Source organism: Capra hircus, chromosome 3 (genome assembly GCF_001704415.2).
Source record: "Capra hircus breed San Clemente chromosome 3, ASM170441v1, whole genome shotgun sequence".
Classification (NCBI taxonomy): domain Eukaryota; kingdom Metazoa; phylum Chordata; class Mammalia; order Artiodactyla; family Bovidae; genus Capra; species Capra hircus.
In genome coordinates this window covers 3,880,537-3,907,946 of record NC_030810.1, presented here as the reverse complement: position 1 = coordinate 3,907,946, position 27,410 = coordinate 3,880,537, and the positions used below count along the sequence as shown (strand labels likewise).

General features: G+C 46.5%; 1 protein-coding gene across 7 annotated transcripts in view; it reads right to left on the bottom strand.

Moving 5' to 3' along the window:
- Positions 1–27,410, bottom strand: part of COL6A3 (collagen type VI alpha 3 chain) — a 92,249-nt gene that overhangs the window by 47,551 nt on the left and 17,288 nt on the right. For 2 of the 7 annotated variants that reach the window (XM_018040704.1, XM_018040698.1), the window contains 8 exons: positions 26,811–26,928; positions 19,144–19,746; positions 14,695–15,279; positions 12,029–12,628; positions 10,139–10,711; positions 7,483–8,091; positions 4,363–4,968; positions 1,414–2,028 (listed from right to left, as the gene is read on the bottom strand). In XM_018040704.1, coding sequence (XP_017896193.1) covers positions 1,414–2,028; positions 4,363–4,968; positions 7,483–8,091; positions 10,139–10,711; positions 12,029–12,628; positions 14,695–15,279; positions 19,144–19,746; positions 26,811–26,898 — 4,279 coding nt within the window. In that variant the 5' untranslated portion in view covers positions 26,899–26,928. Of the gene's footprint in view, positions 1–1,413; positions 2,029–4,362; positions 4,969–7,482; positions 8,092–10,138; positions 10,712–12,028; positions 12,629–14,694; positions 15,280–19,143; positions 19,747–24,690; positions 26,361–26,810; positions 26,929–27,410 lie in introns of those variants that run through there. The other 5 variants (XM_018040741.1, XM_018040719.1, XM_018040712.1 and 2 more) reach the window with 5 other exon arrangements.

The window sequence follows — 27,410 nt, the reverse complement described above, 5'->3', positions numbered from 1 at the left end:
TCATGTTTGGAGGGGCATGGACTGAACAACTTCAACAGTGCCATTTTATTCTGAGAGCCAATGAATCTGTGGCTAACCCTCGATGCACTATTACAGAACATCTCAATAGGGCTGCAGTTAGTCTCATGGAAATTCATGGAAGAAGCAAGGACCTTTTGCTTTCTGAAATGGTTCCTTCCATTCCTCCTACAATTTCAACTGAGTTATTCTTCTTGTATTTAATTTCTGGGGACTTCCCAGGTGGCTCAGTGATAAAGAATAAACTTGCCAATGCAGGAGACTTGGGTTCAATCCCTGAGTGGGGATCCCCAGAAGAAGGAAATGGCAACACACTCCAGTATTCTTGCCTGGGAAATCCCATGGACAGAGGACCCTGGCGGGCTACAGTCCATGGGGGTCACAAAGACTCAAGCATCACTTAGCAACTAGAAAAACATTAAATTTGTAACAGTATCACAGCCACAAATCTGAGAGAAGAAAACCATTAAAATGAATGTTGACTGCTTTTTTTCAGTTAAAAAATAGTTGGTGTTCCCTCAGAATGGCCATCATCAAAAAATCTACAAAGAATAAATGCTAGAGAGGGTGTGGAGAAAAAGGAACCCTCTTGCATGGTTGGTGGGAATGTAAATTAATGCACCCACTATGGAGAAGAGTATGGAGATTCCTTACAAAACTAGGGATAAAACTACCATACGACCCAGTAATCCCACTGCTGGGCATATACCCTGAGAAAACCATAATTGAAAAGGGCATATGCAACCCCAATGTTCATCACAGCACTATTTACAACAGCTAGGACATGGAAGCAACCCAGATGTTCATTGGCAGATGAATGGATAAAGAAGCTGTGGTATGTATATACAATGGAATATTATACAGCCATAAAAAGGAACACATTTGAGCCAGTTCTAATGAGATGGATGAACCTACAGCCTATTATACACAGTGAAGCAAGCCAGAAAGTAAAAAAAAAAATAAATATCATATACTGATGCATATACGTGAATCTAGAAAAGTGGTACTGATGAACCTATTTGCAGGGCAGCGATGGAGACACAGACATAGAGAACAGATGGACACGGGGCAGAGCAGGGGAAGAAGAGGATGGGACAAATGGAGAGAGTTGCATGGAAACATGTACATTACCATATGCAAAATGCATGGCCGGTGGGAATTTGCTGTATGACGCAGGGAGCTCAAATTGGAGCTCTGTGACACCCCAGAGGGGTGGGACGGGGTAGGAGGTGGGAGGGACGTTCAAGAAGGAGGGACCGTACGTATACCCATGGCTGATTCATGTTGATGTATGGCAAAAACCATCACAAAATTATGAAGCAATTATCCTTCAATTAAAACTAAATAAAAATAAAATAATAACCACTTTGTAGTCCCAGGGCCCCCAGCACATACCTGGCCTTGAGGGAGAGGGTGTGTCCACTCCCGAAGGTGCAGGGGTGGCCCTGGAGGACCCAAAGGAATTCATGACCCTTTCTTCTATGTTGGGGAGGTCTCTGAACTCCCGCACCGTGAAGACCAGCCTGGGGTCGCTGGTGATGGTCTGCAGCTCTGTTCTGTCAATGTTTCGGTCTCCAACTCCTAAGCTCGCAATTCCCGCAGATTTTATCACCTGGGAATACCTGGAAATATCATCCTGGGACCTTCCACCCAGAAATAGAACCAGGTGTTGGGGCACCCCATCTTCTATCCGGCTCCCGGCAGACTTGACAAAGTAATTCCTTGCCACGAATTCCAGAGCTTTGCCAGTGTTGAGAGGAGACCCCCCTCTGAACCTCAGGCGACGTATGGCGTCCAGCACGCTGGCCTGGGATTTGTAGGTCTTTAGTTGAAATTCTGGGAAGACATCGTTGCTGAACTGCAGGACCCCAATTCTCACTTTGTTGGGACCAACGTTGAGTCTCTGCACGATCCTGATAACAAAGTCCCGGATGTGTGCGATGCCATCCGGCTTCACGCCATCAGAGCTGTCGATGAGGAAGACAATGTCCGCAGCATCGGCCTCCACAGCTGCGGGTGAGGAGGAAAAGGAAAACTCAGCACAGGACTGGCGCGCATCTGGTTTCGTTTCTGAACTTAAACTCCATGACACCATCACGCTAATTAATGCGAAACTACCAGCCAATGTGCATGTGCTTGTCTCCCACGTTTTCTAATCAGTCATTACAAATCGGGCCTTTTGCATCAAAACAATTTCTGCTCCTTGAAATATTGTTAGTTCTCCAAAACTTCCCCTTTCTGAGTTTAATGGTGGCTTTGCAGTCTGGGTTACAACTTCTTTCAAAAGCAGCAGCGCTTAGAAACAAATCCTGGATGACCATAATCTATGAATCATGACTGTTACTACCAGCAGAGACTGAGATCACACAGACCAGCATCTCTTATTATTACACAAGAAAAGAGAGACCGCTCTTATTATTACCCAAGAAAAGAGAGACAGCTCTTATGATGCAAGAAAAGAGAGACAGCTCTTATGATGCAAGAAAAGAGAGACAGCTCTTATTGCTACGCAAGAAAAGAGAGACAGCTCTTATTATGACACAAGAAAAGAAAGATATCTCTTATTATGACGCAAGAAAAGAGACAGCTCTTATTATTTCCCAGAAAAAAAGAGAGACAGCTCTTATTATGACACAAGAGAGACAGCTCCTATTATTACCCAAGAAAAGAGAGACAGCTCTTATTACGCAAGAAAAGACAGACAGCTCTTATTATGCAAGAAAAGAGAGACAGCTCTTATTATTACGCAAGAAAAAAGAGACAGCTCTTATGATGCAAGAAAAGAGAGACAGCTCTTATGATGCAAGAAAAGAGAGACCGCTCTTATTATGACGCAAGAAAAGAGAGGCATCTCTTATTATGACACAAGAAAAGAGAGACAGCTCTTATTATTACCCAAGAAAAAAGAGACAGCTCTTATTATTACCCAAGAAAAGAGAGACAGCTCTTATGATGCAAGAAAAGAGAGACAGCTCTTATTATGATGCAAGAAAAGAGAGACAGCTCTTATTATGACACAAGAAAAGAAAGACATCTCTTATTATGATGTAAGAAAAGAGAGACAGCTCTTATTATTTCCCAAAAAAAAGAGAGACAGCTCTTATTATGACACAAGAGAGACAGCTCCTATTATCACCCAAGAAAAGAGAGACAGCTCTTATTATTACGCAAGAAAAGAGAGACAGCTCTTATTATTACACAAGAAAAGAGAGACAGCTCTTATTATTACACCTGAGGACAAAGGCCACCACTTAGCCAGTGACAGCCAGGAGAATCCCAACTCTCTCCCACGGTGTTTGATTCACGGTATTTCTTTTTCCTCACATATCTCTAGCATTTATACAAAATTTTCATTTTCACTATTATTTCCCTGTCTTCTTTGCATGAATCAGTTTTTTCACTATACAATTAATCAAAAGTCCTAGGAAAGATAAGGGACCCTGGTGGCTCAGATAGTAAAGAAGACCCAAGGAGATCTAGGTTTGATCCCTGGGTTGGGAAGAACCCCTGAAGAAGGAAATGGCAACCCATTCTAGTATTCTTGCCTGGAGAATTCCATGAACAGAGGAGCCTGGTGGTCTATGGGGTCACATGACTCAGCCACTAAGACTTTCACTTTTCAGGAAAGATAAACCATACCTTCCTATTAATTAGATTTCTAGGTACTTCCTGGATGTCATTTATTAAATAGCTCACATCTTGCCTCTCAACGAATTCAACCTTTTGCCTCATAGCACACTGGCCACTTCTAGTGGAAAAAATAGCACAGCAAAAGCTGAGCAGGTCGTGGAATGGAACCATTTTATGTTGAAAACAGAAAAGCTGGCCCAGCACACACAGCCAGGCCCTGGATTCTCCAGTGGAACACCAAAGATTTCACAGAACACCAACATCAGGGAAAGCCATGCTCTTTTCAAGTCTGAACACTGACAAAAAGAAGACAAAAGTAACCAAATACCCACCCCCATCTTGGATCACAGGTGTGACCACTGTTTCTTTACCAATTACAACTTTAGCCATGAGAGTTAGTAAGATACCCAGCCAAAGAACTACTCCCCCTTCTCAACAACATCCAATCCAAGGCAAAGTCCCACTTCCTCAAGCCTTCCACAAAACCGTCTTTGGCAAATTCAGATCCTGCTGTCAGCCCTTCCTGATGCCCTTCTTCCCTGCAACAAGCCACAGTCCCAACCGGTTTCATCACAGGTGTCTGTTATCTTAGCTTTACTTGTGAGCATCATGGCCTTTGAGCCCATTTATATATATATGTGTGTGTGTGTGTGTGTGTGTATTTTTTTTTTGAGAAGATACAACAGAAGAGCAGTAGCCAACACCCAGTCTCACCTGGAGGTGGGTAGCGTGTGCTGGCCAGGAGCTGCTGTATCTGTCCAGCAGTCAGGGTGGTGATGGGTGTCAGCAGTTTCTGCTCCAGGCTGGGGAGCTCTCGGAAGGTGTTCACTGAGAACACGTACTCGGGGCTCAGCGAGATCTTCACCAGCTCTTCCTGGTCCACGTTCCGGGCGATCGTGATTGGCGCCACACCAAACTGCTTGAGCTCTACGGCCGAGTCGTCCACCTCGTCATCCGACTTCCCGGAGGAAATGAGGACCAGGAACTGAGGGACACCCTCCTCAATCCGGCTCCCCAGGGGCCTCTTGAAGATGTTCCTTGCCACGTACTCCAGGGCACCCCCGACGTTGACCTGCCTCCCGCCTTTGGGCCGCAGCCGCCGCACCGCGTTCTGCACCTCGTCCTTGCTGGAGTGGACGTTCAGCAGGAACTCCACCCTGGGGTCATCGCTGAACTGGATGACCGCCACCCGGGTCGTGTCGAAGCCCACATCCAGGTAGTCGACCAGCCTCTCGATGAGCGTTCGGATGTACTGGAACTCGGGGCCAGCACTCTGGGACCCATCGATGAGAAAAACCACGTCCCTCTTGCCGCTGACCACTGTGAATCAAATGTTATCATAGGGCTTCAACTCCACTGGCACCAGAGCCTTTGTGATGATGAACCGCCTCCCAGTGTGTCACAGAATTGACACCCGGCAGGCGAGGCGTCCTAATTCAGACTATTCAAGTTAAAATACCAGCCCCGGGAGAGGATCCTGGGGAATCCAGTGCTGACACAGCAGAGAGAAGAGGAAGCAGCAGCAGAGGGTAAGGGAGAATGACTACAGGAGGAAGAGCCTAGACACGCAGGAGCTGAATCTAGACCGAGGGAGCATGGCGTTCCAGGAGGGAGGGGGTCGCAACTGACCCTCACCCAGGTCACCCCGATGACACTCACGGGTCAAGCGGAACAGCGCCCAACACTGACCACTAGGATTTGCCAGATGGAGGGACTTTGCCCAGCATACTTTCTGTGGAGCGGGGAGCGCTAACAACAGATTAGGGTGAGTTCAGAGAGAACTATAGGCAGTGAAGATGATGCTTATAAAGGAGACCGGGGTGGGATGGTTTGAGAGAATAATACTGAAACATGTATATTATCATATAGTGAACTAGATCACCAGTCCAAGTTCGATGCATGAAACAGGGCACTTAAAGCCGGTGCACCGGGACAACCCAGAGGGATGGGATGGGGCGGGAGGGGGGAGGGGCTTCAGGACGGGGGGCTCATGCACGCCCGTGGCCGATTCGTGTCAGTGTATGGCAGAAACCACACAGTACTGTATAGTAATTAGCCCCCGATTAAAAGAAGTAAATTAATTGTTTTTTAAATTTTTTAAAAAAGGAGACTGGGACCCTCCTGGAGGAGTGAGCAGGGCATCCAGGGGGTTTTTACGAGAGAAGGAAAGGCACTGCATACATATCATGAAAGGATCCATCCAGCTCATTGGAGAATCGATGATGCAGGAGACAGGAGAGCTGCGGGAGGACTAGGGAGGAGGCAGACTGTCAGGGGAAGCAGAGATGTTCTTCTTTGATTTTACTTATACTTTCTCAGTGAAATGGAAACCAAGATCACCAGCTCAGAGTAAACTGAAGAAGGAGAGGTGTAGATGAAGCAGGATGAGGAAAAGGTAGGAAATAGTCATCCTGAAGAGGGGGAAAGCAGATGGACCAGGAGTCACACTGCTGTAGAGACATGTGCTTGTGTTTAAAGAAGCTGCCACACATGATGCCAGCATTTCCAAAGAGCCTTCCTGGGAGCGCCAGTGCCTCAAATGCACCATAAAAAAGGTGGTTGGTGGGGTGGGGGATAAAGTCGGAGTTTGGAGTTGACATATACGCACCACTGTATTTAAAAAGATAACCAACAAGGGCCTACTGTATAGTACACGGAACTCTACTCAATAGGCTGTGATAACCTAAATGGGAAAAGGGATTTTTAAAAAGAACAGATATATGTATATGTATAACTGAATCACTCCACAGTACATCTGAAACGAACACAACATTGTAAATCAATGGTATTCCAATATAAAATAAAAACTAAAAAAAAAAAGAGAGAGAGAGAGATTCCTGCAGCCAAGCAAGTCACACAAAACGCATCAACTAGGGAACAGCCAACAAAACCCTCACTGCATTTATCCCACAGTTACCCCCAATTCATTGGATGGTAAGCCCTGTAGAACATTCCAAGGAAGGCTTATAGGGAGTGCTCTGTTCTGCGTGGACACCAGCGAGGGGACGCTGACCCCTTCTCTCACCCGCCCTAATGGTTTCCTGTATCTACTTTTCTCTCAGTTGCTTTCACTCTTCCCTCCCCACCCCGCCGAACCCAGCCTCCCCATCCCTGGATGCAGACACTGTTCTGTAGCATGTGAACCACGCAGGGGTGACATTGTACATGCTTGTTCTCCACTGTGCCCTCCCCACCCGAGGGCCCAGGGAGAGGAGGTCCTCCGTGGGCATTCTTGGAGGGGTGGGCCTATCTGAGCCCCCTTTCTTCTGCATCAAGCCTGGGGAAGCAGAACAGGAAGTAGAATAAGCCGAGGTCAGGAGAGCCAGGAGGCCATCCTGCCAGTTCAGACACTCCCTTCTCTGCGCCAAGCAAATTCAAACTCCATCTTCACACTTGGGCTCTGAGAATACCAACATTTCAGAAACGGTGCCCAAGGTTGACAGAGGCACCTGGGACGAACACCGTCCCTGACCATCGGAGGCTGCCAGCTGAACCCACAAGGGTAACGAGGACCCAGCATCGAACGGGAGTTTTATCAACTAGATGGCCCTTCTCTTCAGTTATCAACACAGAAGCCTTCATGCAGAGTTAGGGGTCTGAACTGTAAACCAAGCCCACTTCTCTTTTGAGACTTAAATTTGGCTAAAAACACAACTCTCAGCCTCTCTCCAAGTTGTTTCTGGCCACCAAGGCCACACGGCTCCTAATTCTTCATGTAACCCTAGTTTTCACTCCCCATGGCCGAGGAAACAAAGCTGAGAAGACTTTGTAACCCACAGCCCCAGTAGCCCCAGATATTTTAAAGAAGGAAGTGCCAGAGAATTGGCTCCTTACCCGGAGGGGTCACGGGGCTGACAGACGCCTGCAGCCTGCTCAGCTCCTCGCGGCTGAGCTGGGTCACTCTCTCCGAGATGACCTGTTGGATGGTCCCCAGCTGCCGGAAGGTGGGGATGGCCACGGCAAAGTCCGGGATGAAGGAGATGGTCTGCATCTCAGTGATGTCAGCATTTCCAATGCCAATGCCAATGGGCACGGCCCCTCCCCTCCTCAGGACCACAGAGGGGCCTCTCACGTCATCCCCAGACCTGTCGGCCGTGAGGACAATCAAGAGCTGGGGGACGCCTTCCTCTATGCGGCTTCCGGCGGAGCCCACCAGGATGTTCCTCAGGACGAACTCCAGGGCAGCCCCCGTGTTGGGGGCTGGCCCCCCCAGCAGGGCCAGCCCGCGGATGGCTCCCACCACGCTCTGCTGGTCCATGTAGGAATTCAGGTAGAACTCGGGCCTGGTCCGGTCGCTGTACTGCACCACGGCCACACGCACCCGGTCTGGTCCCACGTCCAGGCTCTCCACCACTCTCTGGACGAACTCCTTCAGCAGCGGGAAGCCGCTCCTGACCCCCTCGGAGCCGTCAATCAGGAACACCACATCCTTTTCAACTGAAACTGCAAGGAAGACCGCCTCTGTGACTCAAGGAAGGAAAGGGACAATTTCATACCAATCGTGGTGCGCTGAGTAACAGCCCCCAAAGATATCCAACTCTGAATCCCTGGCATTTGTATGGTAGAAAATGTTCAGGGGTGGTTAAATTAAGGACCAGGGGCATGGGGAGGGGTACTGGATTATACAGGTGGATCCACTGTAATCAATCGCGTGTCCTCTAAAAGGCAGAGAAGAGGGTTAGAGGCAGAGAGAGATGGAAGGAAGGAAGCAGAGGTCAGAGCCCTGCTGGCTCTGCAGATGGAGGGGAAGAGGCCGTGGGCCTCAGAATGCACGTGGCTTCTAGACCCCAGGAAAAGGGTTATCAGCCAGGACCTCCTTGATTTTAGCCCAATAAAATGGGCTTTGGATTTCTGACCTCTAAAACTTGAGATAGTAAAATCATTCTGTTTCAAGCCATTAAATATGTCACTTAAGTCAAATTTGGTGGCTTTACATTCTAAAGGAAATCAACTCAATAAACATTGGAAGGACTGATGCTGAAGCTGAACCTCCAATACTTTGGCCACCTGATGTGAAGAGCCAACTCTTTAGAAAAGACCATGATGCTGGGAAAGATTGAAAGCAGGAGGAGAAGGGGGTGACAGAGGATGAGATGGTTGGATGGGTATCACCGACTCAATGAACATGAGTTTGAGTAAGCTCCAGGAGATGGTGAAGGACAGGGGAGCCTAGCATGCTGCCGTTCATGGAGTGACAAAGAGTCAGACATGACTGAGCAACTTAACAACAACAACAAAAATCACAATAATTTTTTAAAGCAGCCATAGGAAATTATTAATAATTAAAATAACAAAAATTATTTTAGAAGTTTTGTGTGTTTGAACAGTATCGTTAACATTCAAAGCTGTACTCAAGAAGAAATGTTGAGGGCGGGGAAGAGATATGGGTTGGCAGAGTCTGCATAACCATCACACCTTATAGATGAGAGATTTCAAATGAGTTGCTGCAAGTTACAGCAGGTCAATGGAAGGAAATGTAACACAGATGTCCAGTTAACCACCCAAAACCAACAGTAGATATGCCCAATCGTCGTTGAAGAGAAGTTCTAGGTTCTGTATTTTCAATCAAAGGGATTATATGTGAAATTAATTACTCTTGTTCCTGCATTTTTATCACCCAGTGGAAAGTGGTTAAACATGAAGTCATGGTAACAAAGATTATTACTCAGAAACTTTAATATAGCATTTATAATGGGAATGTGCCTGTCTCAACTCATGCTTTGTGTTTCTAATGAAAATAGAGAATGAATTATAACACAGTGACAGCCACTTAAAATAAGATATTTGGGAAATATGTGAAGAAGAAGACTCTCTTAGTTCTAATGGAACCATGTTATATGCCTGTTATTATGCACATAATAAAAGTATTGGTTTTAGAAAAATAATTATTTTTCATCATTGATATGTCTAAATCTTTATAATGCATCTTATGATGAAACAGTCTAATGTCCTGAAAAGTGATCACCCTGATTCTTCTGTTTTTCCCTAGAGAGAAGTCAGAGAGCCAACCTGGGAATGAAAAGTCATATTTCATTGCAAGGAAATCAAACTAGTCAATGCTAAAGGAAATCAACCCTGAATATCCATTGGAAGGACTGATGCTGAAGCTGAAGCTCCAATACTCTGGCCACCTGATGTGAAAAGATGACTCATTGGTAAAGACCCTGGTTCTGGGAAAGACTGAAGGCAGAAAGAGAAGGGAGTGAAAGAGGATGGGATGGTTGGATGGCTTCACTGACCCAGTGGACATGAATCTGAGCAAATACCAGGAGATAGTGAAGGACAGAGAAGCCTGGCATGCTGCAGTCCCATGGGATCACAAAGAGTTGGGCATGACTTAGGGACTGAACAACGAACAACTGCAGAAATTACCTATCTTTCTTGGAAACCAAGGAGGGCTTCTACCTGAGGACCTGGAGCAAGCAGCCTAGAGGCTGCTCACGCTGGGGAGAGCTGGACTGCAGAAGCAACCAGATGTCTTGTGCCTTACCTGGAGCTGGTGCCCCATTTTGCACTGATTTTAAGAGGTTCACGATCTGTGGCTGCAGGTCTCCAATCTTAGGAAGAGACTCCGCAGCCAGAATAAAGGCTGGGGATGGTACGATTAGCTCCAACTCAGCAGGGTCCGCGTTCTTCGCCTGGAGGATGAAGGGCACCACCCCGCTCTGCTTCAGGTTGAGTGCAGGCGTATCCACCCGGTCCGATGACTTTCCCGCCACCAGCAGCACCAGGAACTGAAGCACTCCGTCCTCGATCCGGCTTCCAGCAGACTTCACAAAGATGTACCTCTGTGCGTAGTCCAGGGCGTAGCCCAGGTTGAGGGTTTTGCCCGTCTTGAGCTTCATCCTCTTCACGAGATTCAGGATCTCAGGCTTATTCTGGTGCTGGTCAAAACGGGACTCCACCTTGACGTCGTCACTGTACTGAGCCACCGCGATCCGGGTCCCGTCAGGTTTCACATCCAGCTCGTCGATGACCTTGTAGAGAAAGTCGCGGGCAGCAGTGAACTGGCCCATGAGGTTGGCTGAGCCGTCGAAAAGGAACAGGATGTCTCGCTTGCTCTCTGCAACAAAAGTGGGTCGTGGGGCACAGTGAGGGACAAAAACACAAAAGGCACCAAACCGACCTCAGCCCAGCACTGCCAGCTTTTGGTCATGGGGATTCAGGCAATTCACCTGAGGACCACTGTACCAGCAAGGGAGGAGAAAACCCACACCAGCTGCCATTCAAATGCCCCCTTTCAAAGCAGTGCACCTGTGCACAGGGCTAGGACAACTGGACCCATCTGCCCAATCTAGTGCCCTGCTTCCCCAAGGCTGCAAGCCAAAGAAAAGCCTAGGGGGGGTCTGTTCTAGCATCAGGTGCCAATCATTCTAGGAGAACAGATGGTGTTTCCAAATTGTTATCAACTTCTGAAAACATGGTATTTATCATCCTTGTGCTTAAAAATTGATCTGTCTCTAGTGACAAAGGCTGCTATGGGTTACCCACCCAAGTGTAACTGACACATAATCAGGTGTCATCAATGCTCTATTTGGATTCTCTTTCCATTAAATTTGAGGTTATGGGTTAGAATCCAAGATAGTGTCTATCACCACTCTGTGGGTAAGGATCTCTGTCAGCGACTTCCAGTCTGCTGTGGTCAGACTACAGAAAACACAGCAGCAGCCAGTCGGGGGCTACAATGTGTCACGTGCATATAATTTTCTGTTCACACCACTCTTAGAACTATTTTGATTAGGCTTCAGTGGGCTCCATCTAGCTACCCATCTGTGTGATGTCAGCAACTGGTGGAAGTAAGGGTCCGTAATTCATCATCTTATTAATTTGCCACCATAGTCATCATCACCTAGACTGCCTTTGGAAACCACTCTACCATCACAAAAAGACACAACCCTTGTTAGGTTTATGACAAATATTTTTCTAGATACAGCAGATTTGGAACATAAAAACATCCTATCAAGAAAATCAATTCCACTTTTAGATGTTCCCAATGTATACTCATGTATGAAAGGGGATCCAGCTTTCTGTCTCTCTGTTTTTCTCCCATTTCCATCCAGATTTGCACGCCAGAATCTTCAGAGACATTGGGGCAAAAATAAATAAATAAATAAATGAGTAAAAGCTTCTGAATCCAGGGTGGGATAACCTGGGTAGAACATAAGCTGGATTTTCTACTTTCAAGGACAAACACCCTTTAGACAGAGGACCTAAGCTTGCTGGTACAGTGTCTTGAGCCTCCCTTCAAAAATCCATGAACCAAAGGGACCCCATCATCTTTGCACAGCTCGTCACCAGCCTCTGGAGTTCAGCCCAGGCCACCTGCCCACCAAAGAGGTGTCTGGGGGGGAGGGGAGAGGGAGCAGTCACAGAGCTTTACCTGGCTGGGCGAGAGGCACCTCCTCCACACCTCCGCTAACATAAGTGGTTAGGGGCTGAATCAGCTGTTGAGGCAAAGCTGGCAAGGAGCTGAAATCATCCATGAGATACACCAGGCCCGGGTTAAAAGCAATCTGCTCAAGCTCCGCCCTATCGGCCTGGCTAGTGCCCACACAAAAGGTCAGGATGCCCGCACGCGCCAGGGCGTTGGCGGCTTGCAAATAGGAGTCCTCAGACTGCCCGGCCGTGAGCAGGAGTAGCAGCTGCGGCACGTGGTCCTGGATCCTGCTGCCGCCAGCTTCGGTGAAGTGGTTGGCATGCACATAGCTCAGGGCCGCGCCCGTGTTCAGGACCGACCCCCCCTGGAGCTGCATCTGCCTCAGGTGAGCTAGCAACTCTGACTTGGTCGGGTAGGTGTTTAGGGAGAACTCCGTCACCGGAGTGTCACTAAATTGCACTAGACCGACCCGAATGTGGTCGCTTCCAACATCAAGGCTGTTAACTAGGTTCATGACAAAGTCCCGCACATAAGGGAAATTGGTCTTTCCGACGTTGGACGATCCATCCAAAAGAAAGATGATATCCCTTTTGTTTACGTGAACTGCAGTGGAGCACAGAAAACACAGTGAGACACACTCAACCGCAAAGGCTTCCTCATGTGTGCCCGTACGTGGGCACACATGCCAACACGCAGAATACAGAGAACACCAGTGAGGCCAAGCACGTCCATCTCATAAAATATGGCAGAAGGCTGCATATTTTCCTCCAGTGGGGGCTGGTGATTGTGAGGTGTACTGATAGCCGAGGTTACGAAACCCAGCTGGGTCACAGAGTGATACAGTGCCAAAGCTAGAACGTTTGCAACCAACCATAGTGATCAGAATCCTTGAAACAGAGCATTCCTTCTGTGGAAATGAAAGCTACAAGGGTGCTGTGTCTTTCAGCATCAGTCAGTTTATAGCCACGAACAGAGACAGGTTTACCTGGGTGAGACTGGGTCCCCCAGGGATTCCCTCTACACATCTACACAGAGATTTTCACTTACAGACAGAAGTGTTAGCCCACGTTAACCTGAGAACACAAGTTCCCTAAGGCTAAAAAAAAAAATAAAAAATAAAATTAGGTTGCTCTCATCTTGAAACTTTCCTAGGAAGGTCCATTTTTCATTCTCTACTGAGACGCCTCTACGGGGAGTCATGGCCTTGCCAGGCAATAATCCAGCAAGTGCCCATGAGGATTCCTCCTGAGTGAGATCACGGAATGACTGAAACACATTAAAATGCAAAGAAACTCTTTGCTATGCTTGGCCAAGGAGGCCCTCATCCTCATGAAGGATAAAAGTGAAAGTCGCTCAGTCCTGTCTGACTCTGCAACCCCATGGATCATACAGTCCAGGGAATTCTCCTGATACTGGAGTGGGTAGCCTTTCCCTTCTCTGGGGGATCTTCCCAACCCAGGAATCAAACCCAGGTCTCCCACATTGCAGGCAGATTCTTTACCAACTGATCAGGGAAGCCTGAAGAATCAAAAGTATTTCTCAAATCAGAGTGTTTTCCCCAACACAAGCCACTGGGGGGAAAAAAATTCTTTCCCATCTGTTCCCTGATGTTTCCCTAAAATTGGAACCTAACAACTACTTTTAGCCTATTTGTTGCATCAAACTGAACTTCAGCTATGAAAGTGTAGATTAGAAGTTTTAAGGAAATGAGAGAGAGAGAGGGAGGGAGGGAGGCTTTTGGAAGACCAGAGTGCTTGATGAGTGAGCATGCATTCATGCACCGTGGGTCATGCATCGAACATTCTTCCAGTGGTTTAGGTTGTGAGGCAGGGAAGCTTGTTTCCGTGATATCCATCTTCATTAAGGACGGTGAATTGCACTCATTCAATTCGTAAGCTCATAGATCACTATTGTGTCTTTAAAAATAACTGTTCACTGATAACCATAATAAAGGAGGGGTTTGGAGAACCACTTGCTTTTTATCTGCACACTCATCCCCTTACTGTGCTTCCCCATCGAAGGAATTCCTTCAAGAGAAGAAAGGGGAATGCTCTACACTGGTCAGCTTCGGACCATTTAGAAGCGGACCATCTGCTTGGGAAGAGAGGAGCCAGGCTACGCTTGGTGGTTGGGGGAGGCGGGGCTGGACTGGAGTCACCAGTGCAGACAGAACAGTGGGAACTCGTGAGAGGTCAGGACTGAGAAGTGAGCGCCTCGGCCAGAAGCTTTGGCCAAAGACAGATGGCCCCTGGTCCTACAGTTTAAGTGACATGTTCTTACTTTATGACAGTTTACAGTTGTAGCACACGGCATTTTAAGTCCTGTCTTTGTCAAGTCAGGGTATGATGAAACTCAAAGTAGATCTAGTTGGTGGCTTCAGTTCCATCATTTAAGAGTCTGATGTTAGTCTAACACAAAATAAATTTGCTTATGCCCCAAAGGCTCTGCCTGGTGACAGCCCTAACACGTGTCTGACTCCCCACCCCCACCCCCTGCAGACCACCGCATCACGTGTGTGTCTCCGCCCTATCACGTGGCTGTCTCCGCCCTATCACGTGGCTGTCTCTGCCCTATCACGTGGCTGTCTCCACCCTATCACGTGTCTGACTGCCCACCCCCACCCTGCAGACCGCCCTATCACGTGTGTGTCTGGTTCCCCCGCCTCGTACCTTCAGTGGTTCCAGTGAGGGTCCTGAGAGGCCCGAGCAAGCCGGGCAGCACAGCCTGCAAAGGGGCGGGTCGGAACTCGGTGGCAGTGAACACCAGGGAGGAATCGAAAGCGATCTCTTCCAGTTCAGCCTGGTCAGCCACCTTGTTTCCGACGGCGAAGGCCAGGATGCCGCTCCTCTTCAGCTCCTGGGCGGGCTGGCTGACCGCATCTAGGGACTTACCGCCTGTAACCAGCACCAGAAGCTTAGGGACCCCCTCGGCAGCCCGGTAGCCGGCCGCCTCCGTGAACAGGTTGTTCCGAACAAAGTCCAGAGCGGAGCCCGTGTACAAGGCCGAGCCATCCAAGGGCTTCATTTTCCGCACGGCGTTTATGACCTCCCTCTTGCTGGGGTAGGTATTGAAATAAAACTCTGGCCTCACTGTGTCTGCATACTGAGCCACTGCCACCTGGATAAGATCCTGTCTGATCTCCAGCCTCTGGATGACCTTGGCAATGAAGTCGCGGATTGCATTGAAGTTGGTCAGTCCCAGTTTGGAAGAGCCATCCACCAGGAAAACTATGTCCCTCTTGTTGACTTCAATGACTGTAGGTAGCAACGTGACAAGGTAAGTGGAATGGCCTGACCCATCATGTTCAATATGACCCTCTGCATAGCTAATTCCACCCAAGGGGAGCTCTAGTTGCTCTTGCCAGTGTCAAGTTGGTGGGAGCCCCTGAGGAATTTATCCTAACTCATGCATTAGTAACAGCCCTGTCCTTCCCTACTGCTGGCAGGTGGGGCTCCCCAACCCCCCTACCTTCTCTTAGAATGCTTTACAAAACAGTTGTTCAAAAATCAGTGTAGTTTTATTCACCACTTATTTACTATATTGACACTAAAAAAGTCAGAAAGCTCTTTTCTGCCATAAATCCATTGTTGGGGCTTTAGATGCTAGAATGAAGCCATGGCTCAAGTAATTAAAGAATTGATCCGTGCTTGCTCAGAGGGTGTTGTGTTTCACAACCTTGATTTCATAAACACCTCTCACCAAGTACAAAACTTGAAAGAGCACCAACACCCTATTCCCTTAATTTTTCTGGTCTATGCCTTGATGTTTGCAGTCAAGGAGAAAAACACTAATTATTTGGCATCATAATCAATGTCAAAAGGAAATCAGTGTCAAAACTAGCCAGTGGCCCAGAAGTATTTTTATTTAAGAGACCTGTGTTGTGAAGTTCCCACATTACATGTTAAGGTTATGATAACTCAAAGACAAATCACAAAGCAGAAATGCCTCAACAAGATCACTGCCTCAAAGTGACTATGAACTTGTGTACACCTGTTGTATCAACTCTCAGGCAACTCGCCTGAATCTCAGGAACCAAGGCACGTATCAGACCTCAGCACCTGATCCAGAAACCGGAGAAGGCTTCTGAGACTTGTAAGATGGTAAATGGTGCAAGCAGAGGCAGGTGTGTCTGCAGCTTACTGAATGATTATCTGAATATGAGGAGGCCTCATTGCTCCATGCAGTCAGATGGATGGTGTGTAACATCTTAGTTTACTTAATGTTGACTACATTGACATTGTTGGTCCAGAGTCTCTTCTTCAAGAGAAACATGTAAGGTAGCGTATACACAAAGCATCCAGGGATAAGCACGTGAGGACCACTGCTTTGGCATTAAGTTGTGGTGTGAACAGTGTATCCCTAGTCCTCCAACTCTCCACGAAGGCTGCAGACACGTGAAGCCACATCCCCTGCCTCCTTCCTCTCCCTCTCTCCACAGGTACATAAAAGCCACATTACAGCTGTGCAGGTAACCACGTGTGTGCCTCTAGACACACGCAGACATTAAGCACACCTGAACACACGCACTGTCACACATGCCCCGTCTATACTGTAGGTGCAGGTGCTGAAACCACAACTGCAGAGCTTCCTGTCCTCACTAAGATGTATGAACATGTGAACAGATGCAGAGAAAGGCGGATCCCTTCATCTGCCAGTCACCAGGCTGACTCATCCCATCTCCTCCCCTGCCCGCCCCCCAACCCCGCTCCAGGAAGGGACTTCCTCTTCACAGGGTTCTGCTGGGGCTGGTGCACAACCCCCTTGATGAGGTGACCCTGAGGTCCTGTAACCAGTCGGCTGAAGCCCTCAGCTCCCTGTTGATTGACATCCGGCTGGTCGTCGAGTCCCCTTCTGCCCTCACAAACCAGGACTGGAAGTGGTCATCTCTCTCTTGCTCCTAAGCAAAGTCACCTCAAATGTCCAGTCCCCACGGCCCTTCCTTGCTGCTGTCTTCCTCTGCAACCACCTAGGGTGACTCAAGGCTACTCTTGGGCAACTCTTTTCAGTGACTCAGGAACCCCAGCCTCCAATAAAGCAGGTGCCCCTGTACCCTGAGCTTCACTGAGAAAACAGAAGCCCCTGGAAGACTCAGCCAAGCTGGTGATGCTCACCCCCTAAACCAAAGGTTTCTCCAGGGGCCCAGGCATCAGGGAACTCCAGGCCACCTCCTCTCCACAGTTCTGGGTGGGGCCAGACTCCCTCTCGTTGCAGGACCGACCACCTCCCCTGGCACCTGTTCCGTCTGCTGCCCTTCTGCTTCTGTCCTGCAGTTTCTCTGATCAGTCTTCCCTGGGCACTCTCCTACAGCTCTTTCCCTCCTTCTTTCCAAGACAGCCCCCTTTCATGTCCTCCTCTGGTATACTCTGGTTGTAGTTTTTTCCACTTTTGTGATCTGTCTCCCCATTTCACTGTAATGAACCAGTGGCCACATCAGTCTGGTCCACCAGCGCTGGGGTCTCCAACGCTTGGCATGGTGTCCGGCACATACCTGATCGCCAAGAGTATTTGTAGAACATTTACAAATGAATTGCAGAGACCAAAGATGTTTTTGTAAGTGAGGAGTGAGAGTTAGCTAAGGAAAGCTGACATGAGGGCCTGGATTGCCATGGATAAGAACAAACCTGAAACTTCTCCTGGAATAGAAATATCCTTTCATCCTTTGTCATCAGTTGAAAAACCTGGAACCCAGAGAGGCTGTGTGGCCTGCCCAGGACCACACAGCTGGGTAACGTAAGACCCAGTACCAAAGGTCCAGTCTGCTGCAGTGGCACTTCCTGAGTAGTTACAAAACCTATGGAAGTTGTTCATTTGTTTCCAAAAGCATGCCAGCCCAAGGAAAAACCTTACGATATTGTATTTCAGTCAGACAGGTGTCTGGAAATATCAAGAGAATTTTCAGGATGTAATTTTGCACCAAATCTTAATTTACCCCACCCAACAATATGCCTAATGCCACTGGCAATACAGTCTCAGACAGACAGGTGAGGTTACCAGTGGTGGGAGTTGGTGCACCTGAGTCCGTCAGACCTTTACCTGCCACTACACCAAGAGCCACTGGGTTCTTACTTAAATTTTGGAATATACCTCCCCCCTCCCACATTGGTGAAATGCATTTTGTTATATGACTTGACAAGTTTCATGTTTCTTTACATAACTCCAATTGGACATTTTTGCCAAAGGCCCGCCATCTGAGTGTAGAATCCCTCCATCAACAGAATTCCTCTTCAGTTCAACAAGAGGAGGGGGAAAAAAGTCCCATAAATACCCCCCGAGTGAGAGCTTTGTTACTTCTTACTTCCAGAAGTGCCGCTGCTGTTACCCGTCACTAAAGTGAGTCTGGGGAGACAGTTCTCAGAAGCCAGCACAGTCTAACAGGCTGACTTTCAGAGCTCAACCCTGTTGTCCTGCAGTAATTTTCTCATAATCGCAATGATCCACTGAGATCCATTTTTCAGACGAGTGCAATAGAGTAGATCACACCTGCGTATGTGCGCTCAGTCGCTCAGTCATATCTGACACTTTGCAACCTCAGGGACTGTAGCCCGCCAGGTTCCTCTGTCCATGGAATTCTCCATGGAATTGTCCATGGAATTCTTGTTTCATTGAAATAAACAAGACTACTGGAGAGGGTTATCGTTTCCTCCTCCTGGGGATCTTTCCCACCCAGGATCCCTGTCTCCTCTGTCTCCTGCACTAAACAGGTGGATTCTTTACCACTGAGCCACTGGGAAGCCCATGATAAGTAAATGGTATAATGATGTTGCCACGGGGTCGCAAAGAGTTGGACACAACTGAGCGACTGAAATGAATGAATGAATGATGGTGTTGAATAACCTCAAAGTAACAGGTTTGTTGAATTAGCCATGAAAGCACACTTTCTTGACAATTCGTGTTCCACCAAGAGCTTTCCACGCACTCACAGATCTTTGGGGGTGTTTTGGAACACCGCAACCATCCCAGACACCACATCCAAGAACTAGCTCGTCTAGGAAGGACTGGACCGTAGGTACTTACAGGTTCTTCCAAGGCGAGTCATCCTGCAAGGCGCCCGCCTGACTCCTACAGAACCACACACAGAACACCCACTACCACACAGATGGTGAGAAAAGCATACGTACCTTGGGTGACAATGGTTGGCGGTTGCAAGACAATGTGCCTTTGGGCCACGCCAACAATGTACGGCAGTAATTGTTCCTGGACGTCCCCAAGGCTATGGAATTCCGGGACAGTAAACACCAGGTTGTCATTGGTAGCTATGTGCTGAAGCTCTGCCTTGGAGGCGGCCTGGGCTCCGAGGCCAAACGAGAAAACGCTAGCCTGCTTCAGTGCTACGACCCCGTCTCGGATCTCATCACTAGAAGGCCCAGCACTTATGAGGACCAGCACCTGGGGAACCCCTTCCTCCGCTCGGCTGCCTCCCGCCCGGGTGAAGTGATTCTCCACCACAAAATCCAGGGCAAGGCCAACATTGGCCAGCTCTCCACCAATGAACCCCAGGGCCTTCACTGCATCCAGAACCTGAGCCTTGGTGGAGTAGCTGTTCAAGGAGAACATGGTTTTGGGCTCATCGCTATACTGCACCACCCCCACTCGGATCTGCTGAGTTCCAATGGACAGTCTCTCAAGGAGATTTACAAGGAAGTCGAGAATGACTGCGAAATTGACACTTCCGGTGTTGTTTGATCCATCAATAAGGAAAATAATGTCAGCAGAGTCTTGTGCTTTAAAAGAGAGAAATGCAAAAAATGTGAAAGCATTAGAACAAGTGATCACATGCATCGTTCGGTGTTCTGACATGTTTCTTGAGAAACCAATAAGAAACACGAAATATGGACAAACAAAACACATGTTGATTAAGGAACGTGAAATTCTCTTTTAGTTCTGCATTCTGAATGGATAAGAGGCAACTTCTTAACAGAAATGATGGTGTTCAGTAGGGGCATTTATTTAATAGCAAAGTTTCCTCTGCACCATCTTTGTAGTTAAATTTCAAAAGATCATGTTTATTTTTCTGGGAGAAGTCTTGGGTATATTCTGAAATTTTCTACTGAATTTGGAGGGAACCATAGATACACAGAACTGTGTCTTACCTGACCTACAGGAGAAAATTAAAGACCACAATAACAAAGGTCTAAAGATGATTTCGAATTTCAGGACATTTCTGTTATAATCCTCAAGTGATCACATGAATTTTCTCAGTCCAGATCCACAGCAGAAAACAGAATCTCAGATCTAGGCTTTGGTGACTCATTGTCCCAGTATGTTAAATACGTGATTCCTCGAGCAACCATTGTTTATGCTTTGCTTTTCTTTAGAAACCAGAATGGCTCTGAACCTTCCACTTGGGAAATATGAAAAGAAGAACTCAAACTACATCCTCAGTTTTTATCCAAAAATACTCGCTACATTTTGGGTTAATTTTCTTTTCTCAAATGTTGTTTTCATTGTGTAAAACTCAAATGCAGACCTGGGGCTGGGATGAGTGTTTTCTTCATTTAATTTTACCTTTGCCTCTATATTCAATCACAAAATGCAGAACAATGTTAAGCAGAGTGATATGAAACCAGTCATGACATAATTATCCAACCTTATTTTTATGACATCCTAGACCAAGTGCCTGACAGGGCCGTGGCTATCTAGGCGACCCAGAATCAGAATTAGTTCTGGGCTTGGACAAACGGACATAAAAAGGCTGACCAAGACCTCTTTTCTCCTCACAATGGCAAACATGAAACGTCCATTCTGTGACTGAGAATGGGGGTTTCACAGAAGCACTGAGCAAGGAATTGGCAATCAGTAAACTACCAACCTGGGTGGAATATTTCAAAGCCTCAGCTAGAACGTTTAAATCAGCCTGATTTAAACCATAGGAAAAGCAAAATTATTGTAGTAAGTGTTTTTTTAATAACTTAAGTGTGTGTTAGGAATAGGCAGAGATTTTATGTAAGCATAGGCAGTATTTATAGTTTGGATTTTAGGAAGCTATATTTGGGGTATAATTGTATTATATGTAAACTCATTCATTCTGATATTTGTAATGACAGTGAACATTTTATATGTAAAATTAATTCTTCCTGGTACTAACAAAATTCCTTTTATTTCCAAATGGAAACAGAATACAAATCTTGTCACGTGGGATGTTCTTCTCCAAGCTTTCTGCTTGGGTAAACTGAACCAGGAATGGCTGGAATTAGGATTACTGGAATCAGAACTGATCTTTTTCTCTGCTTACAGGCAAGAAACCCCTAACAACAATTTTGCAGAGGAATTCCTTGCATAGGGAAAGATACTACTGTGGAAATATCTTGTAAGATCATATAAGATATTAACTTCGCCTTTGCTAAGAATTCCAGAGCATTTTACTCTTCGGTGGAACCACAAGGTTCCCGAGGGACCTTTGGGAGGATGTGGCTCCAGCAGTGTGAATTACACTGCAGGCTATAGCAATGGCTCACTTTCTCCCAGGAGTTACAGGCTCCACAAACCATACGGCAAAATTCCTCAACACTGCCCAGACCTAAGCCAATGACCCTGAGGGACAAAGGAAGATTTACCCCTTACTTACCAAACCAAGACCTTTTCAGGAAAGACTAACTCTGAGCCTAAGATCAGTAAAAGGAAAATGACCCCTAAATCGCAGGATGACTCATTCTTTATTAATTTGTTACTTCCTTTTTGATTGCAGTGCACAATAGAATAAATAAGATAAACAAACACTGAGGGAAAACCCTTGAGTGTTGTCTTCTAAAAAGCTGAACAGCAGCAGGTCATAGAAAAATGTTGGATAATTTGTCATCACTGAAAAAACAACATTGTTCTCTTATGCACATGATGGGACACACACAAGGGCATGCTGTTATCCAGGAGAGCTGAAGCCTCAAACAGACACGCGTTCACGGGTTCTTGTGTACAGCAAGGCACACCAGGGACCAATATTAACTCTAAGAGGAATCAGATCTTTCTAACATTTAACATATGAAACTGTCTGGTTTTTTACTTTTATGGCTCATGTATTAGTATCACACCCTCAGTGGTATTTTCTATGGAAAAGTTTTGAAACATCCATGGAAAAATTGAAGGGGCTTTCAACATTGTTGGAAACACGTTTCCTGAGCACACTGGTGTGAACACAGTGCGTTCTTTAGCTAGTGGGATGCTCCTTTTTTCAAGAAAAATATAAAAGATCATATTTGTATTTCTTATGCAAACACAAAATCGCAGATAGGTTTTGCTAGTTTTCTAAATCTTTGTTTTCTAAAGAAAAGAAAACTCGTCCTCACTGAATGTAGGTCACCTTTTTAGCTTTTGTTATTGTAAAGCTTTTGTATCTTATGTCCATTTATAAAAGGGATTTTCAAAAGCACAACTTTCAGGGATTGCTTGAGTAGAGTTCATTAAGAACAGTGATGATCATATGTACGTTGGTGGGGGGAAGTTACCTAGTGGATAGATAATGGAAAGAAATGGCCCTAACTTATTAGCTATCGCCATAATGGCTTCCTGACTACCTTTTCCAAAAACTTTAAGAAAGGATTTTTTTTTTTTCTGCTGTGGAACACGCAGTGGAACATGATACAAGAGAAATTACAGAGTAAAGTTAATTAGAAAAGACAATATAAATGGATTAATATTCCACCCTGGAGCTGCTAGTGGCTTGGGCACTAGAAGACAGAGATGCTTTCTTGGCATAAAAACAAAGGTTTTGTCATCTGTGTGGAAAGAGACTATGTTGATAGGCTTATTTTGCATTAATGTGGTAATCTAATTGTTTATCCATTTATATAATGGTTAAACATAAAGGCAAACTCATCCACCCATTTTCTTGAATTGGCCAAAACATCAATAAAGAGAAGATGTTCCATTTCGCTCCTAATCCTCTTCATTGATTTTTGACATGGATGAGTTGTATTCAGAAATGCAATGATTAGTGGACATTGTAGCGAACGCAGAAGGTCATTAGACTTGCCATCTTGTAATCTCCTTGTAACCTGCAGTGTTTGGTTTGGGGTGCTCTCGGAGTGCCACCTTCTTTCCCTATAATCTGGCAGAGCTGGCACTAGTGTCACAAGGCAGAGGTGAGACACACCATTTGAAGCAGGGAATGACCTTCAGGTCTAATGAAGATCATCCAGACTGTCCCTCACTACTCTCTTAGAAGCAGACCCACTGGTAGCGCCATGAGTCCTTCCACCCCTATCAAAGCTGACATCACAGGTAACCACTGGGGAAACCATCTTAGGCACAACTTCTGGAACAAAATTAGCTCAGCTTACTCTACACGCCCAAACACCACTGTGTCTCCTGCCTTGTCATCTCTTATTGAAATGGCTGATGCCAGCTCAAGCTGGACTCTCCCAGCTTCTTCCCTTTCCACTTCAATGTCTTAGCTACATGACCCCTTTCTTCTCCTTTTCCTTCTGATCTCTTTCTTCTCCTTTCCCTTCATCCTGGGGGATGCACGTCTCTCCTTCTGGAACTCATCTCAGTAAGAGGCCCTTGGTTCCACCTTAACTTTCTGCCCATTCTAGAATTCCCTCCACCCTGCCTGTTGCTGATGAGGAAACCTAGTCCTGGGCATTGGTCAAAATCGCAGTGGTGCAACACGTGTAAATTTACATGGAATTCCTTCCCTATGAGTCACTTTGCACTGGCAAGAAAGCTAATGGGGGTGACTGGTTAAGTAACTTGCCAGACAATTAGTTCTCTGCATGTCACTGGACATGAACACACATCCAAAGTCCTTGCATCATCAGGACACTGACAAGAACCACTGGAATCAGAAGCATCTCTGTGGGTACAACGATGGTGACAGTGTGGAGGAGAAGAGAGAAAAACCCCATCCAGAGCCAACACATAAGTGACTTCTGCTCCTGGACTCAATTCCTACAAAATAGACTGGGACTGGATCATCTCTAAGGCTTCCAAGAGCTGACTCACTGGAAAAGACCCTGACGCTGGGAAAGATTGAGGGCAGGAGGCGAAGGGGACAAGAGAGGATGAGATGGTTGGATGGCATCACTGACTCAATGGACATGAGTTTGAGCAAGCTCCGGGAGATGGACTTAGGGAAGGACAGGAAAGCCTGGCATGCTGCGGTCCACGCGGTCGCAAAGAGTGGGACACAACTGAGCGACTGAACAGCAAACCTCTAAGGCTTCTCACAATTCTGAGTCTATCAAGCCTTTGAAATAAACTCCGTAGCGTCAAAGAGAGGGGCTCTGTGTGTTGCTTCACTGGACCCGAAAGTGGATGCCCGCTTCCCCTCTCACTTGAGCTCCTTCAGACCCTGAGCGTCCTTTAGAGGAAATAGACTCTTTCCCAGGAACAAATGGAGGGACTTTTGTCAAAGTCCTGCCCAGCCACGCTGAGGCTTTTTGTCCAAGAAGCACTGCTTGTGGGGTCATAATATCAGCATGTGTGTTTTTTGGAGTTGGAATATTAATCGTTTTAAAGGCAGAACTCCTTTCGGAGGGAGTGAATGCTCTATTATGGAAGGGGATGACAGAGAATATTCAAACCTTTGTTTTTAGGCCTGTGAACAGGCATCTCTTCCCTAATCCACCCCACCGCCTTTTAGCAAGAGGATTGCCTTAATGCCAGGGGTTGCCAAGCTTATCTCCAGAAGAAGAGCGAGGCAGGCAGCAGGTTGGTGACGTTGCCATTACCTGTGATGTCTTTAGGGGTCTCTGTGCCTCCAGCCCTTTCTGGAGTCATGGATGAATGCACACAGGCCACTAAGTTTCCTACTATGTCATGAAGTGAGGTAAAATTCTCTAGGTTGAAAACATGCATATTGAGCGGTTCACTTGCTATTTCTTTTAAGGCTCCTTCATCTGCATCCTCAACTCCAATTGCAAACACGTTAACATCAGCAGACTTAAGTTCCGCTGAGGGTAGAGCAAAGCCGTCCTCCGAGTGTCCATGGGTTAACACTACGATAACCTGAGGGACTCCGTCACTGGCCCGGCTTCCGGCAGCCTCAGTGAGGTGGTTCTGCATTACGTATGCTAATCCTTCTCCAGTCTGATTGCTGCCCCCAATATAAGACATGTTGGAAACATGGGAGAGGACTTCTTGTTTAGAACGATACGTATTGAACAGGAACTCGGTATGTGGGTTGCCGTTGAACTGGACCAGAGCAAAACGGAAATCATTGTCTCCCACTGCTAAAGATTCTATAACATCATATAGAAACTCTCGAACAAGTTGGAAATGTTCCTTGCCAATGCTCCAAGAGGAATCCACTAGAAATATTATATCGGCAGCGGCACCATTTTTGACATCTTTAAAAGAAGACATTGGTTTAGATGTTTCTCCTGTTCAAGAAATGACCTCCCATCAGCTCACTCAGTTTCTACGTTGCTGTGACTGAATAATTTACACATCACGTGTGAGGCAGGTGGGGACACTGACTTACCTGAGACACGGGGACCTGGACACGTGGACTCAGCAGCTGCTGGTGCCCAGTCACTGGCCCAAGTTCCATATACAATGACTGCCACACATGAACCAGTAGCAGGTTCCAGAATGGGGACAAACGTTCCCTGGGGTGCCCTTTACCTCTAGATGATTCCTTGTGGCAGTTTGAACCCCAAGACCCACCTGATCAGACAGGAAGGATATCCTACTCCAGATAACCAAACATCACCTTAGAAGCTCATTCTTCAGTCTGGGGCCTTAGCAAAATGGAATACTGAAACATACTACTGTTTTACCTGAACTAGTCTCCCATGCTTTGGGAAATTTGCAAGAAAAGTAATTGTCGTGAATACATCTTAAGTGAAGAAGACTTGTATAACTGTAGCAAAGGGCAAAGGCTTGTTTTTTGTTTGTTTGTTTCTTTGCTGAGATTCCCTAGCAGGAAGAAAGGTACCTTAACTCAATACGACATTTCAGAGCCATCTAAGCCCTCTGAGACATTGAACAGTATTCACCCCTTTCAAAGATGAATCCAGGTCTCTCAAAAAGTAGGAGCAGGAGGCTCCAGGTTCCAGGCTTTGAGTGGCTAGGGAATGCCCTCCTGTCCTGGGCCAGGCTGGCAGGGCACAGCAGACTCCTGGACTCTACTTACCTGGGGCTGACTTGATGCCCCAACCCATGTTCCCCTGGCATTGGGGTGGTCCTCACCTCCCTGCTAAGAACTACCAGATCTGGAGGAAGAACCCCATCAAGACAAGGAGAGGGACCCAAGTCAAACCTTCCAAGCTTGTAACACATACACCATTTCTCATTTTTTCAGAACTCTGCAAGTTCTTAATAAGATTAGGTAGGATCTATTTTTACACAGTTTCAGGAAACTGACTTTTTTAAAGATTTGATTATTCTAAATAAAAAATGTCTTTCTGTGTCCAGAGTGAGAAAGACTGGTATTTTTTGTTGTTGTTGTATTTTTTTTTTTTTCAGAAAATATAATTTTTACTCTTAATCATTGTCTTCTCTGGGATTTATGTGCTGAGACACTAACCAGTGCCAGAAATGTGGAAAAGCTCTTCCAATGGCAAAATATTTTGGATACAAACTTTCTGCTCACACCCAATGTAAAAACAAACCACTTGCAACCCACCACCAAGACAGCAAACCCAAGTTTCCGTTTAAAAAAAGTCTCTCTCCCACACCTGGATAAAGAGGAGCTGAGAAAGTCTGTAAAATAAAAGAACACCCTGAATCAATGGCTTGGCTCTCTCTTCAAAGCCTACCTAAGCTCTCTCTCCAGCTCATGATGTCTGAGATCTAAAACAGAACACTGTCCCTCTTAATAAAATAAAGAGGTGATTCTGGATCTTACCTGGCTGTTGTTGACCATGAGTAAAGGAGAAGCCTGAGAAAAAGAGGCAAAGAATGGCCACTAAGGGCAAATGCCGATGTTTCCTCATTTTGATTTTGTCTAAGCACCACGTGAGAACCTACAAGAGAAAACAGGGGAGATGAGAGCCATCAGGTTTTGACTCTCCGGTTACTAACGAGTGAATCAAGGATTTATCCCTTGGATGAAAAATAGTTTCAGCTAAACAGAGACACGGAGTCTCTGAGTCTAGTGACTGTAGGACTTTGGCCATAGCTAAGAAACTGTGCAGTTCAACCTTTTTTTCTCTCAAGTTAAGGCAGGTAACAATAGCATATCATGAAGCATATGGCAAAATGACAAAGGGTGGGGAGGAAGGGCACCCAGAGGCACAAAGGGGAGGCTGCTGATGCCCGGCCTGTCAGGCACGTCTACAGGAATCCCACCAGGAAGCTCCACTTCTTGGAGAGATTGGGCTTTGTTTGCATCCCATTGTGCACAAAAACACCACAGCAGCTGGGACCGTTTTGAATCTTGCCTTTATTCTCCGTTACTATTTACCACTTTTCCTCCAACAAAAACCTGCTGTGTGCCCAGTTCCAG